At 46.8% G+C, this 19,921-nt stretch overlaps 1 protein-coding gene across 1 annotated transcript in view; it reads left to right on the forward strand.

Moving 5' to 3' along the window:
• Positions 1-17,422, forward strand: part of Flvcr2 (FLVCR heme transporter 2) — a 55,309-nt gene extending 37,887 nt beyond the window's left edge. Inside the window, exons 4-10 of the mRNA XM_010645539.2 lie at positions 2,839-2,906; positions 4,573-4,676; positions 7,616-7,726; positions 8,656-8,761; positions 8,886-8,997; positions 9,711-9,766; positions 16,936-17,422. Of these exons, the coding sequence (XP_010643841.1) occupies positions 2,839-2,906; positions 4,573-4,676; positions 7,616-7,726; positions 8,656-8,761; positions 8,886-8,997; positions 9,711-9,766; positions 16,936-17,013 (635 nt within the window). The 3' untranslated portion in view covers positions 17,014-17,422. The remainder of the gene's footprint in view (positions 1-2,838; positions 2,907-4,572; positions 4,677-7,615; positions 7,727-8,655; positions 8,762-8,885; positions 8,998-9,710; positions 9,767-16,935) is intronic.
• The last annotated feature ends 2,499 nt before the right edge of the window (positions 17,423-19,921 follow it).

Consider the following 19,921-nt stretch of genomic DNA (forward strand, 5'->3'; position numbering starts at 1 on the left):
CAGAAAAAAAAAAAAAAAAAAGAGAGAGAAGAAGAAATGTCTCTTTTTCTTGAGACAAGGTCTCACCATGTAGTTCAGGCTGGCCTTGAACTCTCTATGTAGCCCAGGCTGGCCTCAAACTTATGGCAATCCTCCTGCCTCTCAGGTGCCGGGATCACAGGTGTGTGCCACCATGCCCAGCTTGGTGTATTTTTTGCTCCTGTCCTTCTGGGCATTGCCACTGTTCCTGTGGGCTATGCCCTCCTTCTTCATTCCTGCTGGGGCTCTGGGATGAGAGCCCAACTCTCCCTGAGGCTGAGGCTCACTATCTCTGGCAGGATCAGGCCAGGCCAAGAGGCTGTGGAAGGGGCAGGAGGGGCAAGAAGAGGGCAGGAGGTTGGATTCTTCCTTCTCCCCTGCATTCCTGCCCAACCCTTTCCAGAGTGAGTCTCCTGATGGCCCTCTTGGCTCAGGACTGGAATTCTAAGAGGCTGGGTGTGTAGCATGAAGGTTGGTTGGGTCTGTTTGTGAATAAGATGTTGCTGGGAGCCTCTGAGTTACCATGGCCGCAGCCTGGCAGTTGCGGTGACAGAGTGACATGTCTGGGTTTCGTGGCCCACTATGGCCCTGTGCTATTCAGGAAGCCCCATCAATCCCAACCTTGTGGCATCCACGGCCTGTTCTCTGGGAGAGGTTGGAAAGCAGGGAATTATTCCATGACCTGGCGTCTTTGTTCAGAGAATCAGCTTTATGAGGATGTAGAGTGAGTAAGATCAAGGATTCTGGAGCCTCAGGCTCTGGATTCAAATCCAGCTCCGCCACTTAACTATCTATGTGATTTCAGGGATGAAATCACATTTACATGAGGATCTGACCTTCACTTAACTCAGCCTGTGTTTCCCTAATGTAGGGAATGTGTCAGCCACATTTAGGCAACATAGCTTGTGATAAAAATAACCTCTTATGATAAGAAGGGGTGGAGACCATTCTCTGTGCTTCTCTGCTTAAAATGACTCTTTACTACCCGTCCCTTGCAGGGAAATGGGAGCCGACGCCTGTGAGATTGTTGTGAGCAGCAGTGGTACTTTTCTTCAAACCTCAGCCAAGACCTTGGGGACCCAAGAGAATAGTTCCTGGGTGCCCATATTGCCTGGGGTTCTGCGGGCTGGTTCTACCCAAGAGGCCCTTGTGGGGCTGCCCTGCCGGCAGCTGTTCCTGTTTTATTCCCTTCTATGTCAATCAAATGTCCAGTGTAAATGTCAGCTTCCTATGGTAATTCTGTGACCATCAATGTTTAGTTAAAGCTGAGAAGAAGTTGTGAGTTCGAGGCCAGCTTGAACTGCACAGTGAGACCGTGTCTCAAAAAAAAAAAAAAAAGCTGAAAAGATCCTTGACAGGCATTATGGAGTGACTGGGTTTATTTTTTAAATTCTGTGTGCATTTTTCTCATCTAAAGAGTAGAGATGCTAATACTACCAAATTTTCAGGGTGATTATAAAGAATGTCATGTGCTTAGTGCAGTGTCTGCTACGAAAGACAAAAGCATGTGCTGCTACCCTTGTCCCTGCCATCACCGTTACCAGAAGAAGGTGGTGTAAGACTTAAGTCTCACTTTTACTCCTGGAGCGTGAACAGCCAAGAGGCTTCCACGATGCTGGGCTCAGAAGCTCAGCGAGGCTCCAGGAGCTAGTCACACAGCGAGAGTCACCCAGGAAGGAACACACCAGGCAAGTTGGCAAATAGACCTTTATTAGTCTGGCCAGACGGCACTCCCCAAGCCAAGTAGCTCAGAGAGGTGGCCAGCTCAGAAACAGAGGCTATTTTATATTGGGCTGAAGGGGGTTTATACTTAAAACTTACAGGAAGAGGACAAAAGGCAAAGAGTCAGTTGATCTGAGCTAGTGGTCGTCACGTACTAATGATCAGCAGAGTGATTATCCATTGTTCCATTTACAACCTAGATCATCATAAAGTTCAGAACATTCAGACTACAGGCATGCAAGCAGTGGCGTGACCTGCGTTGGGTCTCTGTGTTCACTACAATTTCCACCTAGTTTCCTAGCTACTTCAAAACAGCCACCTAACAATTCACAATTAATCACTAGTTATCCTATAAGGGATGGGGGGAGCGACAGTCTCTAGGTCATTCGCTGGTCAAGATGGAGTCGCTCTGGTTCAGCCAGGCTCCCACAGTGGCTGACTCTCTCTCCTTTGGGTTAGTTCTAGTCCCATCCCAGCGGCCAGCTCACTGTGCGGCTTTGTACAGACGACCTCGTTCTCTAAGGGTACAGGTCTTACCGTATGTTCTCGGTGCTCCATTTGTTTGTTGAATGAATCAGTGAGGTAGGACACCAACTAAGCACTCTCTAAGGGGTCTTATAGTTTCCCATGGCAGATCTTGGAAAATCCTGAATCAGAGAAGGAATTGGAGGAGGAGTGTAGAAAGGGAGGAAATGGCCTGCAGGAGGAGTGGATGGGGTCTCAGGTCTGGAGCGGTGTAGAGAGGGAACGGGATCGTCGTGGGAGGTGGAAGGTGTCTCCCGGTCCCACTGACTCCACAGGTCTGGCCCAAGCTTAAGAGAGGATGTGGGTGATTCCAACTCCAGAGCTGTACCACACAGAGCCTGAGCCTCCAGGGTGGGCGGCAGGGATCGGAGGCAACGGTATGTGGCTCTGGAAAAGTGCCGTGGCCACTTTGGTTGTATCCCTTTGAGAAGGACTGCAGCAAGGCCTCTTAGCTCCCTGAGTTTTCCTTCTCTGAAGACCACTCGGAGGGCAGTGGGGATGACGGTCGGAGGGGAGGTGGCGATGGCCCCAGAAGACTGCCCCTAATGCTGTGTTTCTCCCTCCCTCATTCAGGTCTGAATGCCGGAGCTTTCTACGCCCTGTCCACTCTACTGAATCGCATGGTGATCTTGCATTACCCGGTAAGGGAGTCCCCTAAGCAGGCCGGGTCCGGAGACAGGGTTTCCAAGTCTGTCTCTGCCCAGGGGGGCCCGTGCTCACGTGTGGTGCCCTGGTGTGGGCTGATGGGATTCGGTTCTCCCACAGGGGTTCTCTGGTTCTCACCCTGGTTTTAGTGGCACCAAACGCGGTAGAGATGTGACTGTGTGACAAGCGACTTAGCATAGCTGGGCTCTCTCTTTTCTGTAGAAGAAGCACGATTACCTCTCATATTACTCTTAGGGTTAGAAAATAAATAATATCATTTGTTGATATGTATATATATTTATATCTTATTTATGATGTATGATATGTTGTATCTGGCAACACAGTTGGTAAAAATACACACACAATATTTAATTTGTAAAATATAAGCAAGGTTTAATTTTGAGCTCTTTTTTGTTCAACTGAAAGCAATTTTTGGTTTGTTTTTTTGAGACAGGATTTCACTCTGTAGTTCAGGCTGGCCTTGAACTCACTGCATAGACCAGGCTGGCCTCAAACTTGCTGTGATCCTCCTGCCTCAGTCTCCTAAAGTGCTGAGATTACAGGTGTGTATCACTGTGCCTGGCTCAACTGCAAGCATTTTAAAAATGCTTGCGTCACCAGTGAGGGCTGGATGTTGGGAAAGGGATACTGAGTGTCCTGGAGTCTACTTTTGAAAGAGCTGGAATCGCACACTTGCAGTGTGGGGAGACCACTGTGGCTAAGGGCTCTGCTTTGGAGTTGTTCTGAGTTCACATACTGGCTCTGTGCTTAATGTGTTGTTTCTGACCTTGGACTATGAGGTAAATCTCACCGTGCCTCAATTGTATCACTGTTAATGGGGCCCACTGACTCTGAACCTTAGATTGGTGGGTAATTATGCTGATCAAATGATGCAAAAAATCTCATGGAAGGTGTTCAGTTCATAGATAGCATTCAAAAATATGCGGCTTTATTTTCCTTCTTCCTTTGGTAGCCATATATATATATTGGGTGAACTATGTGTGGTGACATATTCCTATAATCCTAGCACTCTGGTGACTGAGGAAGGAAGATCACAAGTTTGAATTTTGCCTGAGTAACTTAGCAACTTAGTGAGACCGTCTCAAAAAAGAAAAGAAAGAGAGAGAGAGAGAAAAGAAAAAGACTGAACTCTAGTACTGAAGGAAAATAAAAATCTAAGAATGGAGTGTTTGGATTCTGATTCCCCCGTCTGTGAATGGGAATAATGGTAAATAAGATCAAAGGATTGCTATAAGGATTTAATTATTTATTTTATTTTATTTTTATTTCTCTATTTTTGGTACTGGGAATTAAACTCAGGGCCTCATGCTTGCCATGCAGGCGCTGTGCCACTGAGCTACACCCCCAGCCCAGGATTCAATAATTTTTGAAAATCTGCCTAACATTGGTTTTAAGGACAGAACTTGGTTCATCGTGTCATGCCAGCGCCAAGTGTCGCGTGCACACACGCGTGCACACACACATGCACACGCACACGCCCCAGGGAGGAACAGCTGTCCTGGGATTTCCTCCAGGCCGTCTGCTTGCAGGCGCCTTTCTGAACTGGGTTCCGAGTTGCCTGCCTTGGCTCTGTCATCCCGTGGTTACTTCGTGTTGCCACGTGCCTTGTTGCCTCACTGGCTGCTCTTCGGATTTCCCCAGGGGGAAGAAGTGAATGCTGGACGGATCGGCCTGACCATCGTCATTGCAGGAATGTTTGGGGCTATGATCTCAGGCATTTGGCTGGATAAGTCCAAAACCTACAAGTAAGTCACGGTTCTTCTCCGACAGAATTGGGGAACCATCTTTTGAAAATGATGCATTTATTTTATTTCAGCGCAGCTCAGCTTTGGGTATGACAGCAAGGGGTCTGAGGGGCCAAACAGGTAGTTCAAATTTATCTTCTCTAAACCTCAGTTTCCTCAATTACAAAATGAGACTACACCCAACCTGTGGGGACTTTAAGAAAATTAGAGACGGGGATGCAAAAGTCAGCACAGTGCTTGTCTCCATTCCTGTCCACCGAGTAGCTTTGTGGAAGGAGCCAGTGAGGGAGAAATGGAAATTGTTGGGGGAAAAAAAAAAAGAAAAAAGCCAAAATCCTCAGACTAGGTGTGACAGCACACACCTGTTATCCCAGCGCTTGGGAGGCTGAGGCAGGAGGATCACTGAAAGTTTGCAGCCATCCTGGGGTGCATAGTGAGTTCAAGGCCAGCTTGAACTCCATAAAGAGAACTTGTCTCAAAAAAACAAAGCAAACAAGCTACAATAACAACAAAAAAGCAAAGAACCTCAGCAGTTGGAAAGTTTGTGGAAACCCTGAAGAGCGGCGATGAGGAGAGGATTCCACTAGCCTGCTCCTGTGGCTTCTCTGGACCCTGTGCTCAGTGCTCGGTGCTTATCCAAGTTTGCAGGGCTTATGTGTGTATGTCTCTCTGGAGTTCTTTAGACCTGTGGGTTAGGTATTGTTACATACCTTGGATACAAATGCCTGACTCGTTAAGATCTCAGAGCTGTCTTTCTTGTTTTTGATTTTTTATGATTCCGGGTTTAACCTAGAGCCTCACACATGCTAGGCAATAATCTACCACTGAACTCACCCCAGCCCATCCTGCCCTTCTTGCCCTGACTTTCCAGTGCTCTCCATGCATTGGGCGCTGGGTTAGTGCTGCCTGGTAGAGCAGCTGCCCCAGTTGTCCCGCTTTGGGGTGGGTCAGCATTCCTTGCTGCTTTGTTAAGGCCTCTGCAGTGTCTGGAGGAGACAGTTGCGGACCTGTTTTCTGCCACACAGACGCACTTCTATGAGGCTTTGGTTGGACCAGGTCTCATTCTGCTGCCATAGGCAGAGGCCACTTGAGGCCACCCCAGGAGACGCGGCTGCCTGGTTTGCTGTGGGCTCTTAATTACTGCTGGTGGAGCTTGGCCGCCATCGAGTCTCTGCCAATTGTTAGTTGCTTGCTCCAGCCAGACCAAGAGCAGAGAGGACTGGCCACCCCCAAAGCACGGAACAGCAGTGTCCTTCTTCCTGGGCTTGCTCTGCAGCAGGAGAAGGGAGGGACTGGAATGTCACTGGGCTGGGGCATGGGCAGCCAGATGAATCAGTCAAATTAGAAAACACGAGGAAAGGATGGGGGGACACTTCCTCAGCCCCTTTCAGAACCAGACATCTCTGGCTCCTAGTGTCATTTGATGTCTAAATCCAGCAGTCTCACGAGACCTTCTCCCTCTTAACTACCCAGGCAGAAAGGACAGTTCTCAGTGGGCTGTGACAGTTTTGCAACCTTGTCATCTATCTCCATGCCGATCCCTTCTCCTGAGGGCTTCCAAATTTGGTGTGAAGGCTGAAAATTGGTTGTTGAGGTCCATTTAACTCAGGCTAGAATTAGAAATAGTCTTTCTGGGCCAGGTGTGGTGACACACACCTGTCATCCCAGCACTCAGGAGGCTGAGGCAGGGGGATACTCATGAATTCAAGGCCAGCTTGGGCTATATAATGAGCTCAAGGTACACACTCAAGGCACACTACATAGTGAGACCCTGTCTTCAAAAAAACAAACCATAGCAACAAAGGAATGAAACTGTGATTAAACAAACGTGGCTAGAAGAAGTTAGTATCTGGTGAGCTTGTGGAATCACTGAAGAAAGCTGCTGTCCGTGAAGTTCCTTCCTTCAGGGAATAGAGGTGAGGAGCAGGACAAGGGAAGGAGGAGCCTCCTGTAGCCTCAGCACCTGCTCTGAAGCACCAGGGGGAAGTGGCATCCTCTGGAGACTTCTGCCTTGATCTTTTCCAAAGATGCAACTGCATACTAGTGTTATTCTCACGCCTAGCAGTAGAAAGCACTGACGGTTCAAGCCCGGTTCTGGGTTCAAATCCCACACGTGCATTTATGAAGCTAGTGACTTTGGAAAAAGTAACTCCATTTGGCCTTCGTTTTCTCATTGGGAAACTTAGGAATGGTCACGTATTTATTTATTTATTATTTGTCACATATTTCTTGCAGGATCTTTGGTAGGGTTGAGTTGAAATCAGAAATTCGTGTAAAGGCTCTAATAGAATCTGCCACCCCATACGTGTAAACATTGGTCTGACACACTGTCCTGGGCTCACTGGTGCCCCAGCTCCTCTCTTAGTTCTACCGTCTGGAGCGGAGTAGTTCCAGTTCAGCGGGAAAAGCTGCACTGGGTATGCAAGGGAGATAGGAAGAGCAACTGATGGACAGAGAGCATCTGGCGGTCAGATCACTGCCCGGCATTGCCCGACATGAGGTCCTGGGGCAAAGCTGACAAGCAGCAGTCGATGGCTTTCGGGTGGTCCTGGGCATTACCGTTGCCTCACTGTGGCCAGGGTCATCTTGTTTTTTTCCCTGGTGAAAGTTAGGGGAAGAAAAGGGGTTGTGTGCATGGTCCCCACGGATAGGACCTTCCAAGTTAAGGGGCAGCTCATGGAGAGGGTTCTGGAGGAAGAGAGCTTGCGACAGCCGGCTGGCTCATACTTGCCTGTCTTGCCCTCTGGAGTACTGATCATGATGAAAAGGAAGTCATCATTTGGGTGGTCATTGGTTCAGTGTTCGTCACCCTCATAGACAGACAATCGCAGGGAGCTTGAGAGCCAGCAGGTACTCAGTAAATACTTGTGGAGTGAATAGATGATTAATTGTGTTAAAGTCAGAAGGATATGACTCAACTTCTGTGCCTCTGCTCACAGGGAGACGACCTTGGTGGTGTATATCATGACTCTGGTGGGCATGGTGGTCTACACGTTGACTTTGAACCTGGGATACCTGTGGGTAGTGTTCGTCACTGCTGGCACATTGGGGTGAGTGTCACCTCCGACCTGTTAAATTGGAAAACTACGGGGAAAGGAAAGGAGATGTTATGAGACCCCTGCCATGGTCCTGGCCTCCTGCAAGCCAATGTCCGAGAGAGAGAAAAGTGGAAATTAAAAGAAACACAGAGACAGAGACTTGAGAGAGAAACGGAGTCTTGGGCTCATCTAAACCGCTCTGGGCAACAAAGACAAAGGACTCCCAGAACATCCAGCATTTATTCTTTATAAGGGTGGGAAGTGGGGAGCTGGGCAGGCCTCGGACACCTGCTGATAACAAGTAGCAAGCAGGCAGGACTGGAGAATGAGGGCACAAGCATATCTTTGCTGAAGAGAACAAATAGTTTTTTCAGAGGAGAAGAATCTAGTTGGAGTCAGTTGATCTTGACTGGGAGTGAACTCAGCCAAGCTCTGCTATGTCCAATGTAACACAGCAGAATTAGGGAGGGACAAGAAGCTGGTGCCACTGTAGCCTGCTAATATTGGGCAGAGGTGTCTGCCTCAGAAAACACCACCCATGTCTTCTAGAACTGCCAGTATCCCAGGATACAACACCGAACTCGTCTCCAGATCTGGGGACGTCTCACTCCCAGCATGGGGCTGTGTTCTCAGGACACGGTCCCTCAGCTGAAGGTGGAACACGCCAGGCTTCCCCGCCCCTCCCTAAGTGCTGCTCTGCCATTGACACAGGATAGAGAAGCACTGGGCACGCACTGTGCACAAGGCCTGCACATGAGTTTCTTCCCGTTCGCAGGGATGGCCCTCCTTTGGAATGGCCGCCTAGGCGGGGGGCAGATTGTCCAGGACCCGGCATGTCTTGATGGGAAAGGAAAACGGGGGAGGGCGTCTTAGGGCAGGTGGGCTCCCCACGCTTGCCCTGGAAGTTCTCCGTCACCTTGTTGCTCTCTTCTGGACTTCAGCTTCTTTATGACTGGCTATCTCCCGCTGGGGTTCGAGTTTGCGGTGGAGCTCACATACCCAGAATCAGAGGGCATGTCGTCTGGCCTCCTCAACGTGTCTGCACAGGTAGAGCTTCTGTTTTCTCCTCGTTCCCTGCCTAGCTGCGCTGGCATTGCATTGGGGCAGCTGGGTTCTGTCTAGGGATCATTTGGCTGGACCCTTCTTTGCAATTTTCCTTATATTTTTTCAGGTATTTGGAATCATCTTCACCATCTCTCAGGGCCAGATTATTGACAACTATGGAACCAGGCCGGGGAACATCTTCTTGTGTGTGTTCCTCACCCTTGGGTCGGCCCTCACGGGTGAGTTGGGGCTTGAGGGCCAGATGAGGCTCATGCTGCTCATGGGTAAGGCTGTTGGTGATGTGGGACCCTGTGTCTTGGTCGTGCAGTTGGGGAGCACACGTGCAAGGAAGTTTTTGTTAGGAAATCTGTTGGGGGGGCAGTAATATGTTTTAGTTGAATGAAGTTGGGCTTTGGAGTCAGAAGACCCACTTTTGAATCCATTCTGACACTGACTTCCCTGGTTTTTGTTTTGTTTTGGTTTGGTTTTGGTTTTTTGAGACAGGGTCTCACTATATAGTTGAGACTGACCTGGAACTCACTGTGTAGCCAGGGCTGGTCTCAAACTCATAGTGATCCTCCTGCCTCAGCCTCCCGAGTGCTGGGATTACAGGCGAGTGCCACCATGCCCGGCTGACTTCCCTGGTTTTTTACTTTGGGGGCCTTAGTTTCCTAACCTGTACAATGAGAATTGTTTGTGATGTTTAGAGCAATGTAAATAAAGTCCCTAGCAAATGTGAGTGACCCTGAAGTATCATCATTGGATTCTGATTGTAGCAACAGCAGTGAGTCCTGGGCTTTGCCGAGTTGGCTGATGATGCCAACTTGCTTTTGAATGTCTGAAGTAGGTTTGGGATGTCTAGGAGCTTTAGGAAAACAAGGGCTCCCCCCTCAGGAGTGAACTTGACCATTGGATCTACTTGATGACTGTCACTCTTCTTTTTCAATTTCAGCTTTCATTAAGGCAGATCTCCGGAGGCAAAAGGCAAACAAAGAAACTCCTGAGACTGTGAGTATGCGGGAGCTGGGTGGGAACAGCTTCTGGGTCCTGGGCTTGTTTGAGGATGTGGCACCATAGATGGGGCCGAGGGAACTCCCACAGGACTGGTGGTGGCTGTGAGATCAGCTCCTCTCACAATCTTGGCAGCCTAGGGGTTTCCTCGGTGGAAGTTTAGCTTGATCTTCTGTTACTCTTTCCTGGGCTTTCCTTCACTTCATTCCCTCCTCCTGGCTCCCCTGCTGTGGTCTCTGGAGAATGGCACTGTCGTCTGCTGAATGGCACCCTTGGATGCTGAGCCAAGTCCCAAATCCCTGGCTCCAGTGTTGTCCACCTGGGTCAGTGGCTAGACAGGAAAGGTGGGAGCCTGGCTGGACCACTCTCACGGCGATGGTGGCGCTGAGGCAGTGGCTCTCTTGCCATGTGATAGCCCTTGCAAAGGGTCATGGGGATGGAGCCAACATGTTGCCAGTAGGGCTCTAAAAGGACAAGCTGGGAAATAGAAGGTGATGGGGATGCGGAGAGGAGAGGGCCAGGAAGACGACCTCAAACTGAGCAATGTTTCCCATCTGCTCTAAGCAGCCGGGTCCACTTAAACCAAAGTGTTGAGGATCAGTTCTGAGCAAGGGGCTGGGTAGAGTTCAGCCCTTGCCTAGTTCATGTGAGGCTCTAGGTTTGATCCCTTGACCAGGAGTGGGAGAGGGGACAGGGGAAGGGGATGGGAAGGGGAGTCACAGCTGAGCAAGGATAAACAGAACTGCAACTCTGAGGAGGACTAAAAGTAGTATATTTCTTACCAAAACACAGACTAAATAAAACTAACAAATTCATTGCAGAAATAATGTATACTCTTTGTAGAAAAACTGAAAAAAGTGTAAAATTTTAAGCCAAGTACGGTGGTACATGCTTGTAATTCTAGCACTTGGGAGGCTGAGGCAGGAGGATTGCTGCAAGTTGCCAGCTTGAGCTACATAGGGAGTTCAAGGCCAGTCTGAGCTATGTAATGAGATCCTGTCTCAAAAAACAAAAAACACACCAAAAATTTTTTTAAAAAATCACTTTGCAATCCTTCATCTAGAGATACTATTATATTTATATTAATTTATGCACATCTATGACTATATATCTATATATATATACGTATATATATATCTAAACAAGGGCAAAGTACACAAGTTTAATGAAAGTTTTACATGACAGAGAAGCCCTCATAAAGAAACAAATTGCTAAAGAAGTTAGTTATTTATGCAGTATATATAAATATATATTTTAAAGCAAACATAGAATATGTTTTTAAGCTTATTGCAATCTTTATCAGGCTATTAGCCTTCTGCAATATATATTTCAATGATTGCATAATATTCCATCGTAAAGACAAACCATGATTTGTTTAATAGTTTTCTCGTCTGATCATTAAAGTTTTTTTGGAAGCTGAATCTTTTACATGTTTTTTTGTTTGTTTTTTGTGTCCTGGGAATGGAGCTCAGGGCCTTGTGTTTTCCAGGCAGGCACCACATGGCTGAGCTACACATTCCCGGCTTTTTACACATTCTTAAGTGTACAGCATTTCCTAAAGAAATGAATGCCTGGAGATGCCTCACGTGTGTCACTAAACTGTCGTTAGAAAGGTCCCATGAGCTGTACAGCACACATGACTGTGGCGGGCTGCAGCAGTCCAATGCAGAGCACCTCTCACTTTGAAAAACCTTCTCCAATTTTCTAAGGCAAAACCAGTTTTCTGCAAGAGATGTTCATAGCACTTAAGGATGTGTGTTGGCACAGATGAGGGTGTTCGGTTCTTTACTGTTTGTCCTCTTATAACACATCCTGGTCTTGGCGGGTGGCGGAAGCAGGTAGCACAAGGAGGTAGGGGCCTTGGGTCAGAAATGGGCCACCAGGGAGGGGAGAGCTGCCTGAGGAGCAGGGGCCCCGGGATGTGGGCTTTCCCCAGGGCTGAGGAGCGTAGTGATTTGGTACACTTGGATTGAGAAACATGTGCTAAGCCTGGACGAAGGTGTCTGAGTGAAATGGGATAGATTTTTTGATGAGAAATTTTCAATTTAGCTTGTGATATATCATGCCAAGTGACATGAGATTTTGCTGCATTTTCTTTCTTTCTTTTCTTTTCTTTTCTTTTTTTTTGAGACGGTCTCACTATGTAGTTGAGACTGACCTGGCACTCACTATGTAGCCCAGGCTGGTCTCGAACTCACAGCGATTCTCCTGCCTCAGCCTCCTGCATGCTGGGATTATAGGCGTGCGCCACCACACCCAGCTGCGGTGTTTTCTTTAAAATCTGTGTTTACACTGGTATATATAGGGAAACAAGAAAAAAAAAGTAGAAATCACCTGTCACTCTACCTCCCAGAGATACCCTAGTTGCGTCTTAGTCCAATTTCCAATACTGTAATCTATGGGTATGCTTGTGTATATTTTATTTTCTAATCCATATATTTTCTTGATGTAGCTTGACAAACTTTCCACACGATCCTCCCTGCTGCCTCTCCTCCACAGATATCTACATTTTTCATCTCTTTCACCTGTATACCATTCCAGTTGTTCCAGTATTTCACTCTTCTTGCAGCCAGACCCTTGGGCACATGGTTGGAGTTGCTGGCTCAGTCTCCTTGACTATGAGATATCAGAAGTACATTGGACTCTGGAGTTATGACCAGCCTGACATACGAACAACTTGGGTTATGACTGGAATTTGTTTTAACTTATGACCAAAGTCTTGAGTCACAACCTGAATGCTGGCTCAGATACAGATTTAAACCTTAAAGCATTCTGGAAGGAACACTACAACATCCTTTCTTGTGTGGGATTGATTGAGAAATCCTGGGTCAGTGTCTCTCTAAGGACACTGAGATCTGCTGGTGTACAGGAGAGAGAGACTTTGAAGGCTGTGTAGAGGAGCCTGAGCCTTCAGTTGAGCAACTTGAGTTGCCACCAGCCCTTGAGAGAAAACTGAGTTCATAAATCAAGGGTTCACTGTAACACTGAATAGAAACAGAAACCTAAGGTTGCGGTAGTGAAGCTCGACTGTCTTGTGTCCCTGGATAATTCGCTGTGTGTGTCTGGACCTCACTGCATCTGAAGGTACTTAGTATTTTTCTTTTTCTCATTGAGTTTACGGGTACATTTTAGGTATACAGTACAGTTACATTCACCATTGGGATCCTGTACCTTTACATGACAGGTCTTGGTTCTCATTTTTTCCCCTTACCCCTGCCCTCCCTTCACTCCTTCCTCTCTTCCCCATTTACAAACACTTTATTTCCATTTTTTCATTTTCTCATATTTTTTTCTTTTCCCTTATTACCTTTCCCCTACCCTTCCCACTTTCCCTACATGTTTAGCCTTTTTCTTCCTATTTCACGTTGTTAATTATACCAGTAGGATTTTATGTACCATTATAGTTTTTCACACCAGACAAATTATTCGGTATTTATACATGTGTGACTTATATATTTGACTTAGGAGTATATCCTCAATATGTATCCATTTTCCTATATGAATGACTCTAATTTCTCATTCTTTATGGATGAGTAGTACTCCATTTTATAGAAAAACCACATCTTCTCTATCCAGTCTCCAACTGATGGGCAAATGGGCTGTTCCCAACTTTTTGCTATTACAAACTGTGCCACTATAAACATAGGTGTGCATGTATCACTGTGATATGATTCTTTTAATTCTTTTGGAAAGATACGCAGCAGATGGATGGCTAGATCAAATGGAACCTCTAATTCCAGTTCTTTGAGGTATCTGCATATTGATTTCCACAGTGGATGCTCCAGTCTGCACTCCCACCAACAATGGAGAAAGGTTCCTTTCTCCCCACAACCCGCTAACATTTGTTATTGGTTGATTTCTTGACAGCAGCCATTCTTTGTGGGGTGAGGTGCAATCTCAGTGTTGTTTTCATCTGCATCTCTCAAATAACCAGTGATGTGGAACATTTTTTCATATATTTACTTGCTGCTTTTACTTCTTTGTTTGAGAGATGTCCGTTCATTTCAGATGCCCATTTTTGAATCAGGTCTTTATATTTGGGGGGGCTGATTTTTTTTGCATTCTTTATATATTCTAGATAATAGTCCTTTGTCTGAGGGGCAGCTGGTAAAAATTTTCCCACATTGTAAGTTGTCTTTTAGTTGTGTTGATGGTTTCTTTTGCAGTGCAGAAGCTTTTAAATAGGATGAGATACCAGTTGTTGATTCTTTCTGCTAGTTCCCATGCTACTGAGGATTTGTTCATAAAGTCTTTTCCTATGCCAATGTCTTCAAGAGTTCTGCCTAACTTACCTTCCAGCAAATTTAATGACTCTTTTTAAAAAATATTTGGATCTTTAAACCACTTGGATTTTAGTTTAGTGCCTGGTGAAAAATAAGAGAAGTTTTAATCTTTGGCGGGTGGAAATCCAGTTTTCCAACACCATTTATTGAAGAGACTGTCTTTCCTCCACTGAGGATGGTTGGCTCCTTTGTCAAAGATGAGGTAGCTGAGTACATCTGGAGTTGTTTCTGTATCTTCCAATCTATTCCACTGATCCTCAGGTCCATTTCTTTGCCAGTACCATGCTGTTTTTATCACAGTGGCTTCATAGTATAGTTTCAAGTTGGGGATTGTTATACCCGCTGCCATGTGTCTGTTGCCTAGAATGGCTTTTGCTCTTTTAGGTCTCTTCTGGTTCCAAATGAATTTTTGGATTATTTTTTCTAGTTCTGTGAAATATAGTGTTGGAATTTCAATCGGCATTGCATTGAATCTGTATAGCAGTTTTGGTAGTATGGCCATTTTCACTATACTGATTCTTCTTAAGGGCCGGGGATTTAGCTCAGCTTCTTACCCAGGAGCAGAGGATATCTTTCCATTTTCTTATATCCTCTTCAATCTCTTTTTTCAGAGTGCTGTAGTTTTCAGTGTAGAGGTCTTTTGCTTCTTTCGTTAGATTGATTCATAGATACTTCATTTTTTTGAATGCTATTGTGAAATGAATTGTTTCCCTGATTTCTCTCTCAGTGAATCTGTCATTTGTGTACAAGAAGGCTATTGATTTTTGAGTGTCGACCTTGTATCCAGCTACCCTACTAAAAGTGTCAGTTAAGTCTAGAAGTCTTTTGCTGGAGTTTTTTGGGTCTTCAATGTAGAGTACCATAACATCAGCAAATAATGACAGTTTAACTTCTTCCTCTCCTATCTTTATTGCTTTCATTTCTTTCTCTTGTCTAATTGCTGTGGCTAATGTTTCCAGAACTATATCGAAGAGGAGTGGTGATAGTGGGCATCCTTGTCTTGTTCCTGATTTTAACATTAAGGTTTTCAGTTTTTGGCCATTTAATATGATGTTAGCTGTTGGTTTTTCATAGATAGCCTTTATTAAGTTGAGATGTAGACCATCTATTCCAATTTTTTCAGGGTTTTTATCATGAATGGGTGTTGACTTTTGTCAAATGGTTTTTCTACATCTATTGAGAGGATCATATGCTTTTTTGTCCTTGACTCTGTTAATATAGTGTATTACATTTATTGACTTACGTATGTTGAACCATCCTTGCATCCCTGGAATAAATCCGACTTGGTCAGAATATATGATCTTCTTGATGATCCTCTGTATTCTGTTTGCTAGTATCTTATTAAGGATTTTTGCAATTATATTCATTAAGGAGCTTGGGCTGTAGTTCTCTTTTTCTTAGTTGGATCTTTCGCTGGTTTGGGAATCAAAGTGGTACTTGCTTCCAGGAATGAATTTGGAAGTATTGTGAAGCTACTTAGTATTAAGAGGAAGTCAGAGTCATGCTACGGCCAACACCAGTGCAGCTATGGCTGTCACAGAGTCCCACTCTTCTAGAGCCCTGTCATTCACCACCCGTGGCGGTCAGTGTAACTCAGAGACCTGCAGACAAATGCACTGTCAGGGTTAGCTAAGGACAGGGCATGTAGCAGACCTGACCAGATCCCTCTTCCTGCCTATCAGTGAAATGTACGGCTTGGCTAAAAAGACTGAACTTCTGGGGCAGGAGTAGAGACTGACCTTGACTATGAAATTCATAGTTTGGGTTTCTATTTTTCTTCTAACACATAGATAGTGGCTGTGCTTTCGCCCATACCATCCTATCTCTGATTGTGATTTCCAGGTGATGGCTTTGGGGTGACAGGAACACATGCGTGCACAAGTGTGTATGCACAGGGAGAGGCTGAGCCTGTCAGTTTCCTGAGTGAAGTTTCTCCATGGCTGAGGCTGACTGTGGTGCAAAGGTTAGCAAGCCCAAGAAAGGGAAGGTTAGATCTCTACAGCTGTCACCCTTGCCATTTGCTGGCCACCAGATACTCGGGGAAGAAAGCATCATTTGTCAGCTGACCTCTAGCCTGGCCTTGCGCATGCTCCTCGGGGCCTGGGGTGGTGCTGGGCTGCAGAGCTGGGTCTGTGCCCAATGTCTCCTTGCTAATTAGACCTCTTGTGGGAACAGGCAAAGTACTGCTTGAAACAGCAGGCAAATGCCCAGGTTGGCAGTACGTGCCAAGGTCCCCCCACAGGATAATTTCTAGGCCATATCTAGTTCCAAACCCACCTGACAAGTGTGGCCGGGAGAATCCTCTGCCATCCTTCCCTGAGAAAGCTGAGGTCAACCTGCCATGAAGTCTCTTTGCCTCTGCATAAAGTATGAATACACCGCATTAAGTTTATATATACATTTATACATGCTGCCTTTAAAAAGTTCCACTGTGGCGTCCATTCCATGGAGATTGTAATAATGCCCCCCAGTCTGGGCCCCCCGCTTAAAGGGGGCAGGTGGAAATGCTTAGGGAGTCTCAGAGCTGCCACTTTGGACAGCTGGTTGGTGGTGCATGGAGGTGACTTCTTGCCCGTCTTCTGCTTCCATCCAGTAGAGCTTGGGACGAAGTCCTCTGAGTAAGGTGGTTTGTGGTTATGGTGGTGTCATAGGAAACTGGCCTTTTCCCTTTGATAGTGGCAATTGTGGGGAGCAGGGCTTGGGGGGTGCACTTAGGCAGGGGCTGGCGGCTGCTTTTCCCCATTGGCTTTGATTGTTCTTGTGGATACTGAATGGCCTCTGGCTCAGGCCCACTGATTAGAGTCAGGGCCAGGCAGCTGCTGCATCCAGGGCAGAGCCTTGCGCTTTTTACCCACAGGGCTGCCTGTCTGCTTTGCCTTACAGAAAGCCCAGGACGAGGAGGAGGACGAGGACAGTAACACCAGCAAGGCGCCCACTGTCATAACAGAGGTCCATCTCTGAGAGGTGGCGGCGACTCAGGGAACACGAACACCCCACCTCTTCACTCAGTCCAGCTCTCACTGCCAGCACAGGTCTTCATTGGAGAAGCTTTTGGAGGGAACCAGCTGAAATATTTGTGGCTCGCATGGCAGTACCTGTGCTTCCGGGAACCCCCTGAGAGCTTGGTTTCTTATTCCCCACCCCTACCCCTTGAGGAGCTTGAAGGTGGCAGTGTTGGGCGGGCTGGCGCATGGTATTCGAGTCATCCTGTCTTGGCCCCTCGCCTTCTCTCATCACCTTCACCCTCTTGGAGAACACTTGCAAAATTATCACAGGAAGAAAGCTTATTCAGGATATGAAATTTTCTAGTGTCTTAAGGGCCTCTTCACCTGCAGCCCAGTTCTTTCTAAGGGAAGGCAAGCTGCCCTGCCTTCCTTCTGCGTTCCTGGGTCATCAGAGGGACTGTGTGACAACCTCCCTCAGAACAGCCTCACAGGGTAACTCCCTTAGAACCCTTGGCCCCAGCGGGGATCTGTCTAATATTGGGATCTATCTGCATATTGTTCTAGGAGCTGATCAGACCAAATATCAATAAACTTGACCAATATTCTGTTGTGGCCATGCCGAAGGAACTGATCTGGGAGGAGTAACTACCTTGAGCTGGGAGGGGAAGGTAGTTTTCCCACAAAAGCAGTTCTTGTCCAGGTACATCAGTGCGTCCCTGGCCGTTCCCTACGCCCTCATCTGGACCCTGCACTAGGAGACTCAGCCAATAGCCTAAGCACGTGTTCTATCCTGAGGAGCAGTCACAGCCCAGTTCACTCTCGACTTCACTGAAAATCCTCTCTGACAAGTCCAAGGCTGCGCCTGAGAGACGAGAGGAGAGGGGTAGCAGGAAAGGTGCTTCTTGAAATGGGCATTGAGTCTGCTTGAACTGAACATATCCCACCTCTAGTGGGGACAGCATTTTCACATCCACCCTCTCTCCTACCTCCTGCTAGCAATAGTCTTGGTCAGATATTCTAAAGTTAAAGGGATCCCCTTTAACCAATTGAAGCTGACCCCCTTTCCTGCTTAGCCTCCTCGTCTGGCTCTTCTCACGGGCATCAGTAGCATCTCCTGAAACAAGAGGAATTTAGGGGTTTCTCCTGTGCATTGAGCAGCTGTGACATGGACCACTGCTGTCTGGCTTTGGCCATGGTTGGTCCTGGCCTTAGTGTATCAGAGCAGCCTGGGCTGGCTGGGTGCTGGTGTTGGCCCTGGGGGACCAGATGAGCATACAGAATAGTATTTGTATGCAGTATCTGTATACAGAACCAAGCAAGGGATGGGATGCTGTGTATGTAATAAAAGAAGTCTACTCTTGTAGAGAAGTGAGGGTTGGGGTAGAAGGGAGGTGTGCCTTACTTTTGGACAGGAGACAAGTATTTATTCTTCGGCCCCTCAAAATGTATTCACTGCATGTTTACTGAATCCAGGGCTTTATTTTAAAAACACAAGTTGTATTTTCTATTTGTGATACCAGTTTTTGAGGCAATAAAGGGATCTTAAAGTGGTCTGCGTGGTCATTTGGTGGGGCAGAGGCAGTTTCTGGCAGCCCCCACGAGATTATCATGCATTTCTGAGGGCTGTGGCTGGAGTGTGTAGGGAAGGCTAGAGGAGCTGGAGGAGCAGTAGGATCTGTCCTCTGCGGACGTGAGTGCCACCCTCCAGGTGACTTTTTTAAAGACTGTACCTGGGTGTGGTGGTACATACCTATGATCCCAGCTACTGGGGAGCTAAGGCAGAGGACTGAGTTTGAGGCCAGTCTGGGCGACATAGCAAGTCTCCATCTCAAAAGATAAATGAATAAAAAAGAACGATGGCACTGTAAAGGTTTCTGTCTGCTTACGTGGGATACTGCAACTCAGTGGCCAGCGAGTGACCCTGGCCTCTTCCCCCAGGGTGCACACATGGAAATGTGACTGCTGACGGGACAGCCCAGTGTTGCTTTTGGCTCTGCCTCAGAGAGTGGCCGAAGTGTTTGTTCTGTGATCATCCCCGTCACGCACCGGCTCGCTCTGGCCAGAGTCCACAGCTGGGGCCCAGCATCCGCAGTGGTGCTCTGCCGGATTTCCTTCTGACCAGTCCTACTTCCTGCCACTACTCCCACCCCGACTGTGCTCACCTTGCACCTGGGCCGCCGAGAGGCTGCTTTGATCTGTTTCCTGTATATTTCTTCCCTAGTGCTGCACTATGTGGCATCGTAGCACTGCATTTACTAGCAAGTCTTAGGTGTAGACAGTATAGCTCTACTTCACTTATTTTAAGAGACAGGTCTTTATTTATCTTTGGTACCGGAGATTGAACTTGAGACCTTGTGCTTGTGAGGCAGGTGGCAGCACCATTGAGCTAAATCCTTGGCCCTATTTCACTTATTTTAAAGTTTTATTAGTACATGCTTGCAATACATGATGATTACATTCACCATGGGGATTTCGTGCATGTACTTACCTGTTTTCTTTTTTTGTTTTTATTTGAGACAGGGTCTCACTTGTAGTTCAAACTGGCCTTGAACTCTGTAGCCTAGGCTGGCCTCAAACTTGCGTTTATCCTCTTGCCTTAGTGCCCTGCGTGCTAGAATTTTAAGTGCACACCACAACACCTGGTTAATAACACATCTTAATGCTTTTTACACCTATCTCCATTCTACTTTAAGTCACCTGGGGAGGGACTCAGACTCAAGCCTGGGCTGTTAAGGTAAATGTTCTACTTACATCATCTCTTTAGATCCACGCTTAAAGGATCCATATTTTAGGGAATCCCACTTTAATTTTTCTGGTATCAGATATCCAACTCAGGACCTTGTGCTTGCAAGGCAGGCACGATGCCACTGAGCTAAATCTCCGGCCCCAGAGGATCCACACTTTATACTTTGCTTCTCTCTTTT

This window comes from Fukomys damarensis, unplaced genomic scaffold (genome assembly GCF_012274545.1).
Source record: "Fukomys damarensis isolate Sample0158 unplaced genomic scaffold, DMR_v1.0_HiC HiC_scaffold_21, whole genome shotgun sequence".
Lineage (NCBI taxonomy): Eukaryota > Metazoa > Chordata > Mammalia > Rodentia > Bathyergidae > Fukomys > Fukomys damarensis.